Genomic DNA, 18,448 nt, shown 5'->3' with positions numbered 1-18,448 from the left:
ACAGACTGTACCATCAGAACCAGGATTATTATTGTAGTTATGTTTGGGGAAAAACAGAATATTGTCAGGAAATGTACATAAATTGTTCATTTAAAGGACTGCTGGTAAAGAGAAAATGTAATTTTAACCATCGGGACACAGAGACGACTTCATAAACAGAAGTCTATTTCAGTATGTGGCATCAAACGGTATAATTTTAATGATTTTAAGAGTTGTTCTCATCATTTTCAGCTCAAGAAAATGCTTAAAGACGGAATAATTTTGTTAAATAACTAGCATATATTTCAATTGATCAGCAGGTTTTCAGTGATGGGCAGGACATTTTCAAGTGCTTTGTTTATGAAGAATTTCTTGTTTTGGAAACTTTGCATTGACATAAGTGGGAAAAAAAAGTGTTCATTTCTTGTATTGTATTAAGTTGCTAAGACATATGAATTAAAGTGGATGTGAAACCAGCTCAGGCTCTGCTGTAAATGTTGTGGTTGTGCAGCGTTGGTCTGTGAAACATACAAAAAATAAGCAAACAGAAACCAGAAACACAACAAAAAGTTGATTGCATAACCATGAAGCAGCGATTTATTGGATACTAATGTGTAGTGACGAGTAACAGGAGAAGAAGCTGCAGGCTAATAAATATGAGGCTTAAAATACATCTAGGAACACAAAGTAGTGTGGTCCACCCCACATTTATCAAACAACTCTCTTTTTTTGTTGTCAGACTTTCAGGATCATCTTCAAATTTCCATCCTCCACTTCAGACTTGTGACAGAAGACTTTAGTTTTTTTTGCAGTTTGACAGAAAACTGCTGCTGCTAACACTGTTGAGATGAACATTTCACCGACATGCTGATAAAACACTGACGTGAAGAGAAGACTGAAGAGTTAGACAGACGGAGAATAACATGAAAACAGTGCAGGAGACGCGAATCGAGTGAAAAGTTCCGACTTAAAGGATCATGAGGCGAATCATCACATCCCGGTAAACCACAGGGAAAGAAACGCTGCACGTTGTTCGGGTTTAACCACTGGAAATGCTGCTGACGAGATCCCACAGTGAGATCAGCAGTTTAGTGGCCATTTTCGGGGTTTAGTTTAAGTTTTGTGGTATCATGAAGCCATCATCACCATGGTAACAGAGGGCTGCACTATGAAGCAAGTTCAACATATCCAGACTGTCTTTGTGTTAGCTGGTTCAACAAAGCCTGAATCAGAGATAACAGATATCAGACGGTTGTAAATAACTTCCATTGACAACCAGTTTTTCCATTAAAGGAATGTTTTAAACATCACGTGACTCTTCTCCTGCACAAAATGGACCAATGCCGTGCCGCCTACGTAAACAGGTTGTTATACTGGAGATGAATGCTGGTGGAAAACTATTAAAGCTGTAAGTTAATATATTTATTTTCCCACTCAGTGACTCAGCTGCACATTAGAGCTCTGAAACTTTAAACTTCAGTTATTCAAATGTAAACATTTAGGTGTGACTCTGTCCCATAATGAAGAAGATGTTTCAATGATTTTAGTTTTTGGACAAATTTACGTGAAATTAAAGTTAGTTATTGAATATTCTCCGTGCTAAATACCAACAGAGTGATCAGTTTTCTAACCTGTCTTCTATTAGCTGCAGAACCAGCAGGGTAAAACAGACTTGGTAGTGAATAAGGGCCAGATACAAAGACATATCTTTGCTTTTTCTGCAGTTAAACCAGACGAACGCATCTGGTTTTGCTGCTGTGAGGCATTAGTTACCATAGTGATCTAGCTGCTTAGCATCAGTGACCATGGTGATTTAACTGCATCACATCAGTTACTATGGTGATGTGGCTGTGCAACATCTGTTACCATGGTAATCTAGTTGCTTAGCTTCAGTTACCATGGTGACCAAGCTGCTTAGCGTCAATTACCATGGTGATCTGGCTGCTTAACATCAGTTACCATGGTGATCTGGCTGCTTAGCATCAGTTACTATGGTGATGTAGCTGTGCAGCATCAGTTACCATGGTTACTTAGCTGTGCAGAATCTGTTACCATGGTGACTTAGCTGTGCAGAATCAGTTACCATGGTGACTTAGCTGTGCAGCATCAGTTACCACGGTGACTTAGCAGGTTAAACAGAACCCCAGTGACGACACTAACACTCTGACCTTAGTCCTGACATATCCGCTTACACACCAATCTCATTTTACAGGAGATTAAAATTCAGAAGCTGTAAAATCAAAACCTGTCAACAACCTCACTGCTGACTCATTAACAAAGATGCATTTTATAGATCAATAGAATCACGAATCTTTTCATGATAATCAGATCAGAGAGAGGAAACATCCGTGTTTAAAACCAATTTTTACTAAACAGATAAATTATTGATGCTTAATAATCCAACATGCTCTTAACCAGCTCAGTAAATTATAAAGTCAAACTTATGTGAATATTTCTGACACGTCTCATCAGATATCAGTCATGTAAGTTTCCTGTTTATTCTCATATTACAAACTGTCACTCGTGGTTCTGATGACGCTGCCTGTGGCTGGTTATAAAGAAAAACTCCTGTTTTTATGTGAACATGCTCAGAGCTGAATGAATGAACTGAGAGCTAAGCAACTTCATGAAACCACTCATCAGTGAATCCAGGAACCCAAACAGAGCTGACTAAAGGAAACACTGCAGCGACTGTGGGAAATTATCAAAAAAGTACTATTCCCAGTTTGTCACGTTTTACGAGCTGATGCAGGTCAGAGTTTGGTGGAAGCAGTGAATCACTGCGCAGTGATGTGAGCAGACAATAGAGAGACTCAAAGGTTCTCTTCTTCAGTCAGTCAAGTTGATTTTTTTCCCTTTTCATTTAAATGTGTGTGTTTTTCCTCAGTAAACTTTATTCATAAATGGCACCTTTACATGTCGCCGGCTGGTGTGTTCCTGTCGTGTTCTGAGTTACTGCAGCTGTGAGAACTTGGTCCTAAATCTCTGTCTGCAGGTGATGTTCGGTCGATCCAAATCCACCGTCAATTTTGAAGCAACGAGTGAATATTTTTGCGTTTCACCCACAACTGTCAATTCGCATCTCTGACAAATCAATGGTGTGTGACACTTTTCACTGAAGACACACGAGTCACTTGTTGGGCAACAGACTGATGCACAACAGAACAAATACAACAAGCGGAGATTGCTGTGCGTTGGTCAACTGACTGAGCAATGTCTCCTGACAGAGCAAGCGGAGGAACTTCTACAGAGACAGAGCTACAGCTACAGACAGACTTCAAGTCGGATAGGAAGTTTGTGCGTGTTTGTGTACAGGAAGAAGAAGCTGGTCAGTCCCCAGGAGTCCTGGGAACCTTCATCGGAGTGGGAGGAGACTAATGCTGCGTCCACTTGATGCTCTTCAGGTCGATGCCTTCCTGAACCATCTCCCACAGAGGACTGAAGGAGAGAAACAGGGAGGAAGAAGAGTTACTAGTGGTTTCCAATTTGTGCAAAAACAGTCTGCTGTAGTGACCAGGAGTGGAAATGTGGCATCAGAAACCTATTTTCTGCCTGGTCAAATGATGAGAGCAAGAAGGAACTGAAGGATAAAAAACTACCAGAGTTCAAAGCGAGCTGAACTCACCTCATCTCTCGGAGTCTGCGGACCTGCTGGATGCATTTCTCTGCTGTGTAGTCAACCTCGTCCTCTGTGGTGAACCTGCCGATACCAAACCTGCCAAAAATACAAGCAAAGACGGACATTAACCTGCATGTAAATCAACTCAAGTCCAACCAGAGAACAAAAAGGCTGCAGAATTAAAGTTACAAAAATGGCTTCCGGTCTGTGAGTCTCTGTGAGGCTTGGAAATGACAGAAAGTTCAGCTTTAAGTGACTCATTCTACAGTTAGTAGCACAACACAGAACCAGCTAATTAAATATAGTAGAAGAACAATTATAAAAACAGGTTAAATATCCTTTCATTTAATTATTTTGTACTATGATCCTAACTCTGATCAACATTAGAATCAAAACTATTAGCAGGTTGATTATTGACCCTCTGAAACCAAAAACCTTCCAGCAGGTTTAAAATATACACTACCGTTCAAAAGTTTGGGGTCATCCAGACAATTTCATGTTTTCCATGAAAACTGACACTTTTATTCATGTGCTAACATAACTGCACAAGGGTTTTCTAATCATCAATTAGCCTTTGAACACCATTAGCTAACACAATGTAGCATTAGAACACAGGAGTGATGGTTGCTGGAAATGTTCCTCTGTACCTCTATGGAGATATTCCATTAAAAATCATCCGTTTCCATCTAGAATAGTCATTTAAACCATTAACAATGTCTAGACTAGATTTATCATTCATTTAATGTTATCTTTATTGAAAAATCTGCTTTTCTTTCAAAAATAAGGACATTTCTGAGTGACCCCAAATTTTTGAATGGTAGTGTATGTCTGTTTGTTTTTTAATTACCATAATAACACAGTTTATCAGCCAGAACACTGTAAAAACTGTAAAACGAGAAAGAACTGCAAACTTTCTGACAGTTCTTTAGTAAATCATGTGCGGCACAGCAACTTTACAAAGGAAAAGTTAAACAAATCTCACCTTAAAACCATGATATTTCATTAAAATCATAGTATTCTACATGTTTCAATTGAAATTTAAGTAAAAAATAAACCACATGCTCTAAATGGATTCGGTAAAACCAAATAAATTCTGTGCTTCTCTCTATGCACATTTTACAAAAACAGATTCATCATCTGAATCCAAAATCCTGCCTGCAAGTTCAAAAGGCATGTTATACAAAATTATACCATTTATCAGTCAGAAACCCGACAGAACCAGGAGATATTCCAAAGGTCCTTGAACATATCACGTGCGATTTGTTGTTTCATGGGGAAAGTGGTCCAAATTTGAGCTTAAAATTCTGATAATTCATTGAAATATTTTTACTCTACATATTTCATTTAGAAATTTGCCAAAAATAAATAATTTGCTCCGATTAGACTCTGTAAAAAAACAGAAAATTCTGCACTTCTTAGCACAACCATGAAGCTGTTAATGACTCAGCTGTTAGCAACAGTCGTGCCAAAAATTCAGAGAGTTTTCAGTGGAATACTTAGAAACTGTTGAGAGTTCAGAGGGTTAAACTCATGAATAAATAATATCTGAGTGACGCTAAACTTGATTATAATCCAGACTGTAATAAAAAGATCATTAAGTTTATCAGTAGCATCACTATCAGGGTTACAGTAAATGTTTGTACCTGATGGAAGAGTGAGCCAGATCTTCATCTGCTCCGATCGCTCTGAGGACGTACGACGGCTCCAGAGATGCTGACGTACAGGCACTGAACAAACACACACATATTATTATTTAAATGTAAAAAAAAAAAAAAAAAAAAAAAAGGATTATTTACACTAAAGTTCAAACTTTGTGTCTGACCTCCCAGACGACAGAGCAACATCCTTCAGGGCCATCAGCAGACTCTCTCCCTCCACATAGGCAAAGGACAGATTGACACAGCCTGAAAACAGAAACACAAATAAACAAACTTCACTGAGATAAGATAAAGTAAGGTAAGGTAAGATAAGCTACAATAAGATAAGACTTTATTACGTAATCCCACAGTGGGTGAACTTTCAGCAAAGATAGTGCAAACATTTAGGAAATACAGTGGTGGAAAACAGTTTTTGGACACCCCATACATTTGTGAAATATTGCATTAAGAATCAGTCTTCGGTCTTCAAGTGCAATTTCTTTGAGTGTAATTACAGCCATGATACTAAACAAACCCTTAAAAAGTCATTAAAAACTTAAAATTGATTGGTTCCATAAAAATAAGAAATTTTGAGTATTGGATCATTTTGGTAGAATTTAGTTTTGTTAGTTTTTCTTGTAAACAATAAACAAAAAAATATCATTTGTATTTGTTTGTGTCTGTCTCATGCAGCCACACCTTTTGAAACAAAAAAAGATTTTTCCACAAATGTTTCATGTTAAAATTTGAGATTGTGTAAAATTTCAAGGGTGTCCGAAAACTTTTTTTCCACCACTGTATAATAGAAAATAAAAAATAACCAAAATAAACCAGGATATACATGGGTACTAACTGCAGAAATAACATTATTGCACTTGTTGGTATAGCAGAAATTCTTTCATGAACAGAAATATTGACATAATTATTAAAATTGCACAGCTTATTATCTATACTGCACAAGTATTGTGTAAGTAGAAAAAGTACCTGTGTAGAGTCTAGTACATGTCTAAATAATAATAAATAATATTGCACGGGGTATTTTAAAACTCCAGAAAATTCTTCATTCAGACTGTGTCTGTATTGTATGAGAGTCTAAGCTGAGATTAGTTGAAATTTGTGGAATATCTGCATGAAGTTTTACTGCTACTACGTGTGTGTGAGTGTGTGTATTTATGTATGTGTGTCTTTACCAGGATAGCGTTGTTCTGGATGTCCGTTCATGATGACATCAGGAATCTCTGACATGATCTTCTGCACCAGACGATTAGCGAGCATCGACACTCGGTGATGATCATACTGCAAACACACACATAAACATTAATTATACCAGTGTGTAACCCCTGTGTGTGTTTGTCGAGTGTTTTGTGTTTGTTGTACCTCCATCTCCTGCTGGGCAATGCTGCAGGCGGCTCCCAGACCTACAGCCAGCGGGGTGGGCACGGTGCCGGAGCGAAGACCCCTCTCCTGACCGCCGCCGTTCTGCAGCGGCTCCAGACGAACCCTTGGCCGGCGACGGACGTACAGAGCTCCAACACCTGAAAACACAAACACAAACACACAAACACACAAACACACACACACACACACACACACACACACACACACACACACACACACACACACACACACACACACACACACACACACACACACACTTTGGTGATCTGACTTCCATGCAGGTTGTTAGTGGAGAACCTCAGAGGGCAGAACTCCCTTTTGTTCAATGAACTCACGCTGTAGTGAGGCATAATTTTTAAAAACTTCATTATCAATTAATCGATCGATCATACTTCCTTTATAGCACTTTGCAGACAAATACAATACAACACAAAGTGCTTCATAACAATAAAAATGTACTTAAACAGCACAAACAACACCCTACCCTCAAACTCAAGTTATTAAGACAAAACAAAACAAAAAGAAATCTACAAAATACAGGGATTGAGGAACTGAGGAGACACCAGATGAGATGAAATGAAGTAACATAGATTACTAAATTAACTATCTGTTATTAAAATAGCAATAGAAATACAGGTCAAGGATGATGTAAAAATGAATTAATTAACATTAAATAGACAAAAATGTGTAAATAAGCAAATAAAAAGAGAAATTATTATATAAAATAAGTTCTAAGAAAAGTAAAAAATAAATAAAATCAATCAAAAGTCTGACTAAAAAGGTAGGTCTTGAGTTTGCCTTTAAAAAATATTAATATCATCATTAATTATCATATGTTTTTATAGAATGTTACATTCATCAAAGTTAAACTGTGTCAATTTACTGACCCCTCTGATTTTAATTATAAAGAAAGAAAGAAATCTAAGCAAAATTTTACTTAACCCTCTGAATCCAAATACCCATCATTTTTTAAATACCATTTATCTACCGAAAACTGTAAAAAACAAAACATAAAACTAATTAAAAAAAAAAAAAAAAACAAAAAAAAAAACAGAGATTCTGATGACCCTAAAAATACTCATCTTTGACATGGCATTCAACCAGAAAACGTCACCAAATCTAAGCTCAAATTGTGATATTTCATCAAAAACATCATAATAGAATAGAATAGAACAGAATAGAACAGAACAGAACAGAACAGAATAGAATAGAATAGAATAGAACTTGCACCAAAATTCTGTAAAAAACTAAAAATTCTGAGAGCCATTAGGGAGAAAACTTACATTTTTTGTTGAAAATTGCAGATTGATATAAATGAAACATCACGATTTTATGCTGAGATTTGGAGACGTTTTCTAACAGAGCTGCACGTCACAGATGAATAGTTCAAGGAAAATTGAAAATCCTAAAATTCCTTCTGTTTCTACAGTTTCTGGCTGATAAATGGTGTAGTTCTGGAGACGTTCTGGGGTTTTCAACATCCAGCCTACTACCTTTGGGTCCGTAGATCTTGTGGCCGCTGATGGACATCAGGTCAATCTTCCAGTCGGAGACGTTGAGGGGAATCTTCCCGATGGCCTGAGCAGCGTCGGTGTGGAAGAAGACTCCTTTAGAGCGACAGATCTTCCCTGTGGACAGAAAGAATGGAGCTCAGTGGTCTGATTTATGCTGCATCACTGAAACTCCGATCCAACAACGCAATTTATGTGTTGCCATGGTTACCGATCTCCTTGATGGGCTGCTTGACTCCGATCTCGTTGTTGACGGTCATCACCGACACCAGAGATGTGTCTGGACGGATGGAGGCCTCCAGCAGCTGAACACAACCAGAGTTTAATAATACAGTAAATGTTCTATCTGAATGTTCTGCTCATGTTATGCTCGTGTTCTTTCTGAAGGTTCTGCTTGTGTTCTAATCGTGTTCTCTCTGAATGTTCTGCTCACATTCTATTGGAACATTCTGCTTGTGTTCTGTCTGAATGTTCTGCTTCTGTTCTGCTCATTTTCTCTCTAAATGTTCTGCTAGCGTACCTCCAGGTCCAGTAGTCCATCTGTCCGGACCGGCAGGTAGGTGACACTGAATCCTTCAGACTCCAGAATTCGACATGAGTCCAGGACACATTTATGTTCGGTCTGCGTGGTGATCACATGACGTTTCTTGGCCTGGTAGAACCTGGCGACACCCTGCAGAACATGAAGCAACACTGGTTTAGAACCAGCATTCTTGTAAGTTCTCTCTCTGTTTTTTCTCGTTGTTTTGTTCTGGTTCATGAGCTCTCATTGTGTTCTTGCTTCATAACATGTTAATGTCTATCTTTTCTAAAAATAAAAGTCTAAAACTGTGGAACTATTTAGTTTGTTGAACTATAACAGTATAGACAAAGTGCAGAACAGAGGAATTTAACAAGTGTGAGCCTCTACAGTTGACATAGAACGTTCTATTATGTAAACATAAAGCAGAGAACCACAGCTGCTGTGGTTCTAGTTTCTCTCGTTGTTCACACAGTTTTAATTGTGAGGCTCGGGTGCTTTCAAATAATGCCACCTGGGCTCGAAGCCATTTAAAATAAAGTGGCAGAATTTTCGTTTCAATGCATTTTTAGTGGTTATCTCTGTTCCTACTGCTGTTTTGCTAACGTTCTCACTATGTTCTTAACTCTCTGAACCCCAGAACCTCCCAACGGATTTGAAAGGTGTCTTATTGTAACACAAATTGTCAAAATTACTGCATTTATCCAAATCAGAAGCTGTAAAAACAGAAAGAATCGTCAGATTTCCAACCGTCCTTGAACTAACCATGTGTGACATGCAGTTTGGTCAAACTTTTCATCGAAAACACTTTATTCTACGTGTCTCATTAAAAATACTCAGAAAATAGCTGTGTGCTCTAACCAGACTGTTAAAAAAAAAATTTAATTAATCAAAATTCTGAGCTCCTTTGTGGAACCGAGAAGCCAACAGTCAAGCGACAAAAATTCAGCTGAAATGCAGGCAGTGTTTACACAGAGCAGAGAGGAGTATGAAAACTGTTATTGTGTGACTTCATTGGGACAACTGACCAAATCTAAGCTTAAAATTCTGACATTTAATCAAGTCTCATTTAAAAAAAATATCCCAAATAATCTGTTCTAACCAGCTTTAATAAAAAGCAAAAAATGCTCCAATCTTCTGTGAAACTAAAAAGCCACAAGTGACCAACAATCACATGACAAAAACTGAGATATTATTTCAGCTGCACTGCAGGATGTGCTTACACAGAGGGGAAACGAGTATGGAGACTAATTCAAAATAAACAAATGTAAACAAATACAAGGGGTACTCGACTTAGGTCAGAGTTCCGTTTCTAGGGGTCGACCTAAGTCAATGTTGGTCATTCATCACAGAGGGTCACTACAATATGTTGCACTGTTTTTACAACTTCACTGATGTCCGTCCTGTGTTTCACCCTGTTCTGAGTGTTTTATTCTATCTAATTTCGCTTCCATTGAGATGGCTTTCCTTTACTTTGTAGCACTGCCATCAGAAGAGTTTGACTTGCGCTTAGAGCCATAATAAAGACCAAAAAGTTCGTGAATGTAGCACGATACAAGGTGGCATACAACCAGAGAAAGTAAACAAAGTCGTCTTATAGTGCCGCGTGACGACGTATTCATCCGCTCCGCTCGCCAACTAGCTCCACGTAACCAGTTCTGGCGTAACGACGAAACACCGTAGGTCGAGGACATCGGAAACCGAGGACCGACTGTAATTGACTCAATAAATAGTTAAATATCTGTTGTAGGTAGCGCCACCATTTTTTCTAGCGTTAGTAACATCTGTGGACACGCTGATTCCATGTTTTTTTTTTGTTTTTTTTTACATTTATGTAAAATAAATCGTCTTTTTCTCTCCATAGAAGACATTTCTGAGTTCTGCCTCCTTCGTAGTTGTTCTGTTTCCACAGAGGTTCAGGACTTTAGATTGTAGTAAAAAATTAACCTGGTGATGAAGAGCAGACGGTACCTTGATGGCCATGTTGTTGGACTCGGTCGCTCCGCTGGTGAAGATGATTTCTCTGGGATCAGCTCCGATCAGATCAGCCACCTGCTGCTCAGAGAGAAACAACAGTTGGCGGTTTACGTCCTGAGGAGCCACAGATCTGATTATTTCTGATCATTTTAAAGAATCAACTCAGACTTTCCAGATCTGGACCAGCTGGATCCAGTATGTGGTCCTAAATCTGACTCATATCTGATCTCCGGCTGTAGAAACACTACAAGAACACTCAGATTCATGTTTTTTTTTCCTGGTTTCTCTGCTTGTTTCACCACCTCACAGCTCTGTAAAACTAAACAAGGAGATGAGCAACAAGAGCAACGAAGTAAACAGAGACATGAAAAAGTCTCATATTGTTTTAACTTTTATGGAGGCGTCTTATTCAAGGCAAACTGGAATAAATCTGTGGTGTTTGTGAGGTGATTCACATCTCTGTTAACCCTGCACAGGTGAGGCAGTTTGCAAACAGAATATTTAATACAAATCACCAACAAAACAATGATTTCTATTCTTTGGGCAATTTAAGTTTTTAATTTCATCATATTTTACATATATCTGTAATTTAAAATCCAGTTTCTGTGACATGTGAATTACCCTGGCTGAGGGATCAATAAAGTTTATCTTATCTTCTTTGCTCTCCAAGTCACTTAATTGTAGGGCTGGCCCGAATAGCAATTTCTGGGCTCCAGATAGTTGGCCCTGATTAATCACGAATATCCGAATCTCAAAATAAATACTCGAATACCACCGTCACGGCCAAATACTCGGATATTCGGGTCCAGCCCTACTTAATTGTGTGCCTAAATCTTGTATTTTTGCACTCGGCTACACTGCGAATGAGGCCTTCAAACTTCAATGTCCTCCGAATTTAAAAAAAAAAAAAAAGTTGAATTAATACGAAAAAAAAGATCAGAACTGAGCATATAGCACATAAACACACATTTAAGGAATAAGAAACTATTGTAGATGTAATAGATGTGAGTTGAGAGATTCTTAAAGCACCAACCTGAAATGCAGAGTTTTGCTGTGGTGAGTTTGGTCAGAAATGTGCTCCGTTTTAACATTTAATAATTCGACTAGTGATGCAGGAATCTGTCATCTAATTCTTCCTGGTCAACAAGAACAACTCAGATCTGCACACAGAAGCTCTACCAGGAAAAATAACTTTTAGTGTCCACGTGTTTCACTGTGGATACCTGCAGCTGGCTGGTTTTAATTCCAGTTTCAGCTACAGTTTCATTCTGAGTCATCATGGTTCTAGTTCCTTTATTTCCCCTCAGTCTAAGACAGGATGTCAAACTCATTTTAGTTCAGGTTCCACATTCAGCCCAATCTGATCTCAAGTGGCTCAGACCAGTAAAATCACAGCATAACTAACTACAAATAAGCATAACTCCAAATGTTTACCACTGTTTTCATGCAACAAAGTATATTCTGAAAATGAATTATCTTTTTACAAAAGACTATGAACAACCTGAAATTGCTTAGGAAAAATAAGTGAAATTTCAACATTATGCCTCAGTTTATCATTTACACATTACAAATTACAGATCACAGAGTGTCTACAATGGAACAAAACATTTAGCCATCTGGAACTGAACGATGTAGTATTTTACTTGATGCTCAAGACGACAAAAAAAAGACAAAAAAACGTCAAAAACAAGACAAAATATTAGAAAAAAACTAGACACAAAGTAGGGCTGGGCGATAAATCGATATTATCGATTAATTGGAGTTTGTACTTAATGTCAATTTGTTTTTAATGAAAATCGATTTTCTCATCAACATCCGCCACCAGCGCCTGCCGCTGGGCTCCCGTAGTTCAGAGTGTGGTGGTGGTGGTGGTGGGGATGGTGGTGGTGGTGGGTGGGGCGCTGGGGCTGGGGTGCAGCTTATAGGAGCCAAGCCACACAGGTTGGGAACCACTGAAGTAGAAGTCAGTCTACTTTATGCAAATGAGCTGCATTCCTCTCCAGGTAAACACACCGGATCGCAGCGGGAAATGCACCGCAACCGGACCAGCATGCCACATGCAGCACATTTCCAGCTGCGATCCGGTGTGTTTACCTGGAGAGGGCTGCAGCTTATTTGCATGGAGTAGACTGGACTCCGGGGTGCTGAGAATAGGTAGGGGGTAAAAAAAAAAAAAAAAAAAAAAAAAAAAAAAATCGTGAATCGGGATTTTTTGTGAAAAAATCTGAGATTTTTTTTTTTTAAGGCCATATCGCCCAGCCCTAACACAAAGTGACAAAAATGAGACACAAAATGGCATGAAACAAAAAAAAGAGGCAAAAAAGTTACAAAGCGACAAAAAAATGCACAAATGACAAAAACATGACAAAAAATCATACAAAACAACAAAAATGACACACAAAACAACGAATAAAGCAAAACACAAAATGGAAAAAGTAAGACAAAAAAAACACAAGTGAAACAAAGAGGAAACACAAAACGATAAAAACATGAGACATACAACAAAAGTCAGACAAAAAACCTCCAACAAAAACAAGACAAAATATTAGAAAAATGAGACACAAACTGACAAACGTCAGATTAGGAGAAGATGTAAAAGAAAAATAATAAAAACTTGAAAATATTACAAAAATGAGACAATGACAAAAGTCAGACAATAAAAGACAAAAAAACAAAAAAAAGACAGAATATCGCAAAAATGAGACGCAAATTGACAGAAATCAGACTAAAAAAGATTTTAAAAATAATAAAAACTAGAAAATATTACAAGAATGAGACAGAAAATGACAAAAGAACAATGAGTAATGTAGTATTTTACTTTACGATCAAAACAACTTGTCATGGTCTAGAAATGATTTTAAATTTACAGTTTTACAAATCTACAACCTGCAGTTTATGTCTTATCTGTAATTTTAAGCTTTACAAAGCCATCCTACGGGCCAGATTGGACCCTCTGGCGGGCGAGTTTTGGCCCGCAGGCCGCATGTTTGACACCCCTGGTCTAAGATGTCTCCTTTGTCCTTTTCAGATTTTTGAAATAAGTTTAAACTGGTCAGAATGATGTTTGATGTAAATATCTGCCTGGTGAGAACGTTGAATCAGAGTTTGGACTCTGTGCAGATTCCTGGAGCTACATCAGAAACTACTTCCTGTGTCCCTACCTTCCTGGCCGTTTCCATGGCGCTCTCGCTCTCCCACCCGTAGGCGTGAGTCCTGGAGTGCGGGTTGCCGTAGTAATTCACCTGGTACGGCAGCATAGCGTCCAGCACCCGTGGGTCCTAATCACAAACATTAAACCGTTAAGTTCATCTACGTTTAATTAGAAATGTCTCTCTTTCTGACATCCGCTAGCAAAGCCTGTAACCATGATAACAAGGTCGGCAACCGTTACCATGGGAGTGGTGGCCTGGAAGTCCATGTAAAGGGGGCGGAGCTCATCCTTCTCCAGTTCACGTTTCTTGATCAACTCTGCAACGCAAAACAGAGATTCTGAGTTAATTTAAGAACCTTTTAACACCACACAAAATGAAGTTTAATATGTTTGAGATAAAGATGTGAAAATTATGTGAAACTATTACAATTTAAAAGCATGTTTTGATATGACTAGAATATAAAAAACTGTTTTACGGAACAAAAGGAATAAAAAAACGTAGATAAAATGCAGAATATTGCCAGACATCAATTTAATTATGACCTTTTTCTGTATTTTTTATGGGTTAATTGGAATTAAAAAACAGAAAAATTGTCACAGGGTTTGAGTTGATTTAATATTTCATGTCTGCAATTAGTAAAGCTGGCCTCTTTTGATTTTTTTTTTTTTGTTGATTTATATTAATTTTCAGCCAGCTTTGAAGTTCAGAGGTTAATGCAATGAGGGGAAAACCAGGAGGAAGAAAAGTGAAAATTCAGAGAGCATAATAGAAAAGAAGAGGTGACAAAAGAGAGACAAAAACAGAATAAAATGCCTAAATAAACATGCAAAAATACAATTGATCTTCACAAATAACAATAAACAAATTAAATTAGTGTTCTGGTAAAAATCTGGATTTTTTTTGCATTTATTTATTTCAAGTAAACATTTAGTCTTTATAATCTAGTTTGATTGAACTTACACTGAATGTGAAAATGTAAACATATCTTATATATTCTCTTAAAAAATACAGAATTAAACCCAGAACAGCACAATATTTGACATTTCTTCTTGCTATTTTGATTATATTGTTAGTGTCCTATTGAAATTATTGACGGTTTAGTGTTTGTCAACTAGTTTAAATAAAAATCTGGGATTTTATTTGCATCTATTAATGTCACATAATATACATTAACTCTTAAAAGTCTTGTATATATGTAGGTAATAAAATGAGTCCATGCATTATCTGTGTCACGTCAGTCTCAATAACTATATTATTATTTGTTATTTTACAGTACATTTAAACAGTAAAATATTTGCTCTGATGAACCGTCAGAAACAAATACTTTATAAAAAATATGCTAAAACAGATAAAAACAGACTGAAATGTATAAATAAACAGACAAAAATATAATTGATTGTAACAAATAATAATAAACAAACTAAATCAGTTAAGAGGCAGAATAAAAAGGTAGAAAAACAAAGGTTTATCTAAAGCTTTTTTTTATTAAATCATAGTTTTTCAGCGCTTCATCACAACAATTTCTAATAAACCATGAATTCAATTATTACAACCTAGACCTGGGTTAAAGTGAAAGTAAATAAACAATTTAAATTCAAAATCTCCAGTTGTAACAAACTGGTTTTTAGTTTATGCGGAACCACACAGAGAAATATTTTATTACTAAAAGAGAAACCTGAATCTGTCTTTTTGTTTAAAAAAAAAAAAAAAAACTAAAAAAATCCAACAACAGTCCTTCAGTTGGATTTACTCAGAGCTTAAACAGATTTGTGTGACTAAAATCTGCACCAAGCAGGTCAGTAGTTGTTGAATCATTCAGCTGTGCAGCCGAGCAGGAAAACTGTCTGATGAGATTGAATTGGATCAGAGCATATTTGTATTACATGTTTATTTTACTTCTCCTTTCCGATCTATTCATGTGTAGTATTTATTTAGTCTTTGAAATTCTTGACTGGTTTGACTGACAATGAATGAATGTGAAGATTTTAGACCTTACTGTTGGTGCGTTTGTTTTTTATTATAAAAAGCCAGACATTTCAAATCAGAACATCACAATATTTGACTAAATGTTCTTGCAAAATAAACTATATTGTTAGTTACATATTGAAATTATGAAAAGTTTAGTGTCAGTCAATTATTCTGAGTAAAAATCTTGATTTTTTTTTTCTACTCCGCCAAAGAATGCAGTGGAGTTATGTGACGATCGGCGTATGTTTGTCCGTCTGTCTGTTTGCAACATTACTTAATGGACTAACAGATTTGGATGAAATTTTCAGGGAAGGTCAGAAATGACACAAGGACCACCTCATTAGATTTTGGCAGTGATATGGCTTATAGTCTGGATCCACAGATTTGTTAAAGATTTCTGTATCACTGTGAGATAGCGGGATGGTGTCACTGTAACTATGACAACAAGTGAACACTACCTCAGCTGCCTGCTGATGATCACATGATTGCAAACCTAGTACAAATCCACCGCTGTGGACTTATCCATTGGAAATCAGACAAGGAACAATTGATTAAATTGTGGGGGTGTTTCTGAGTCTCATCAGTTCCCGCCGCCCGCTACATATTTAGGTCATGCGATTTGGTATCCATATATAATGTACTCATCACCATACAACGAACGACTGAGCAGCCTTGGTGGAGTATTGCGCTCTCTGAGTGCTTTTCGTGTTTTTGTTGCATCTATTGTCTCAAGAGTACATTTAGTTTTTAAAAGTCTAGCTTGATTCAACTTAGAGAGAAAGTGAAAAGGTGAACATTGACTTTTAAATAAAGAAAGTAGGAAAATGAAACCCAGAACATCAGAATATTTCACATTTCTTCTAGCTAAATGAATTACATTGTTAGTCAACAGGTACAATTGTTGACAATTTAGTGTTAATCAACTATGTCAAGTAAAAATCTGATTTTTTTTGGCATTTATTTATCTCAAGTATACATTTAGTCTTTAAAGTCTAGTTTGATCCAACCTAAGCTGAATGTGAACACGTGAACATATCTTATATATTCACTTTTTAAAAGTACAAAATTAAACCTGAAACATCAGAATATTTTACATTTCTTCTTGTTAAATTCATTACATTAAGTGTAGTTTGATCCAACCATTAAGTGAAAGTGAAAAAGCGAACAGTCACTTATAAAAAAAAATGAAAAAACAGAAAATGAAACTCAGAACAACAAAATATCTGACATTGCTTCTTGCTAAATAAAATATATTATTAGTTCACTATTGAAATTATTGACAATTTAGTGTTCATCAGTTAGTTAAAGTAATAATCAGCAGACGATTGGACATTTCTACGTGCTACATAAAATATATTGTTAGCGCATTGTTGAAAATGTAGTGTTCATTAGCTAGTTCAAGAAGAAAATGCATTTTGTAGTCTTTATAAGCCTTGTTTTGTCCAACCTACAGTGAATTTAAACATCTTAGACATTCACTTTTTTAGAAAGTGTAAAAGAAAGGCAAAGAAAAGAAAAGAAAGAAAATTTAACCCAAAACAACTAAATGTCTGACATTTCTACTTGCTAAATTAGTTATATTGTTAGTTATACGTGTTTATATTTAAGTAAAAATAAATGAGTCCATCCATGTGCTGTGTCCCTTCAATGTCAGATGATTTCATGTTGCATCAGCTCTCAATAACTGCGTTATTTTTGTTTTGCAGTACAGTAAACAGTAAAATGGTTGCTCTGATGAAAAGTCATAAACAAATATTTTACAAATCTATATTAAACATTCAGACTCCAAAGTAGAAACTCAATGAAACCAAAAGTGAATCTTGTGATGACTGAAACTAACCCGTTATTAACTAGTTAATAAACGACGTGGGCCGTTTGTGGGATTTTAAATTATTTAGTTTAATATTATAAGTGTTTCTGAACTTTAATCCCGGTTCTCTCCGGTCGTTATTTAACGTTTACCGGCTCCGCTTTAAGGAGCTCTGAAGTTTCGTGTCCCCCCAATAAACTGCGTCACTTCGGGATTAGCCTCATGCTAGCTGATCGTTAAATAACCGGTTCGCTCCGGGCTGCCGTTACCTTTCTGCAGGGAGCTGGCGGCGCTCCGCACGGAGCCCAGCCAGAGAGGGAGCCACGAGCCGGTCCTCAGCAGCCGGGAGGAGACGGTCCTGCTCGGGGAGAGCATCTGGTCGGATCGGAGGCGGAGAGCCGCTGACCTCCGTCAACAAACAGCCGCGGGGAGCAACAGCCGGAGCAGCGAGAACCGGTTCGGACCAGTTCAACCCGCCGGTTTTAGTGGCAGAAAGTGAAGAAATCCTCCGTTTAACGATAAACGTGGTTCAGTGTGGGAAAAGTTCGTTTTGTTCCGAGCAGCGCTGCCGCCTGTCAGTTACATACCATCCGGTTACCCTCCGGTTACCGTCCGTCTATCAAGTCATACACCGTAACAACGAGCACGATGACTTCTGGTTTCAAAATAAAAGACTATTGCATAAACAAGAAATTCAGAATTAAAACAAAAAAGTACTCAAAAATAAATAAATGATAATTTCACGTCAAGTTTATAATAGTTAAGTTTTATAGAAATACTATAGTCCAATAATTTTAGAACGTGTACTTCTGGTGCCGATGCCAGTGGTGGCCTCTTCAGTAGCTTCGTCTATGTCAGAGTTTGTTAACATTGAATT

The 18,448-nt window shown here is 37.2% G+C and overlaps 1 protein-coding gene across 1 annotated transcript; it reads right to left on the bottom strand.

The window, feature by feature from the left end:
- Positions 1-549: 549 nt before the first annotated feature.
- On the bottom strand, positions 550-18,189 carry nfs1 (NFS1 cysteine desulfurase). The gene is made up of 13 exons (XM_055010756.1): positions 17,841-18,189; positions 14,033-14,109; positions 13,803-13,919; positions 10,636-10,719; positions 8,665-8,817; positions 8,356-8,449; positions 8,127-8,261; positions 6,613-6,770; positions 6,426-6,531; positions 5,421-5,502; positions 5,242-5,325; positions 3,605-3,694; positions 550-3,417 (listed from the first exon to the last, which is right to left on the bottom strand). Exons 1-13 carry the CDS (start codon positions 17,944-17,946, stop codon positions 3,354-3,356), a joined length of 1,350 nt encoding a protein of 449 aa, XP_054866731.1. The 5' UTR covers positions 17,947-18,189; the 3' UTR covers positions 550-3,353.
- Between the last annotated feature and the right edge of the window lie 259 nt (positions 18,190-18,448).

Source organism: Amphiprion ocellaris, chromosome 5, assembly GCF_022539595.1.
Source record: "Amphiprion ocellaris isolate individual 3 ecotype Okinawa chromosome 5, ASM2253959v1, whole genome shotgun sequence".
NCBI lineage: Eukaryota > Metazoa > Chordata > Actinopteri > Pomacentridae > Amphiprion > Amphiprion ocellaris.
The sequence above is the reverse complement of the archived record's forward strand: the minus strand, read 5'-3'. Positions and strand labels throughout refer to the sequence as shown.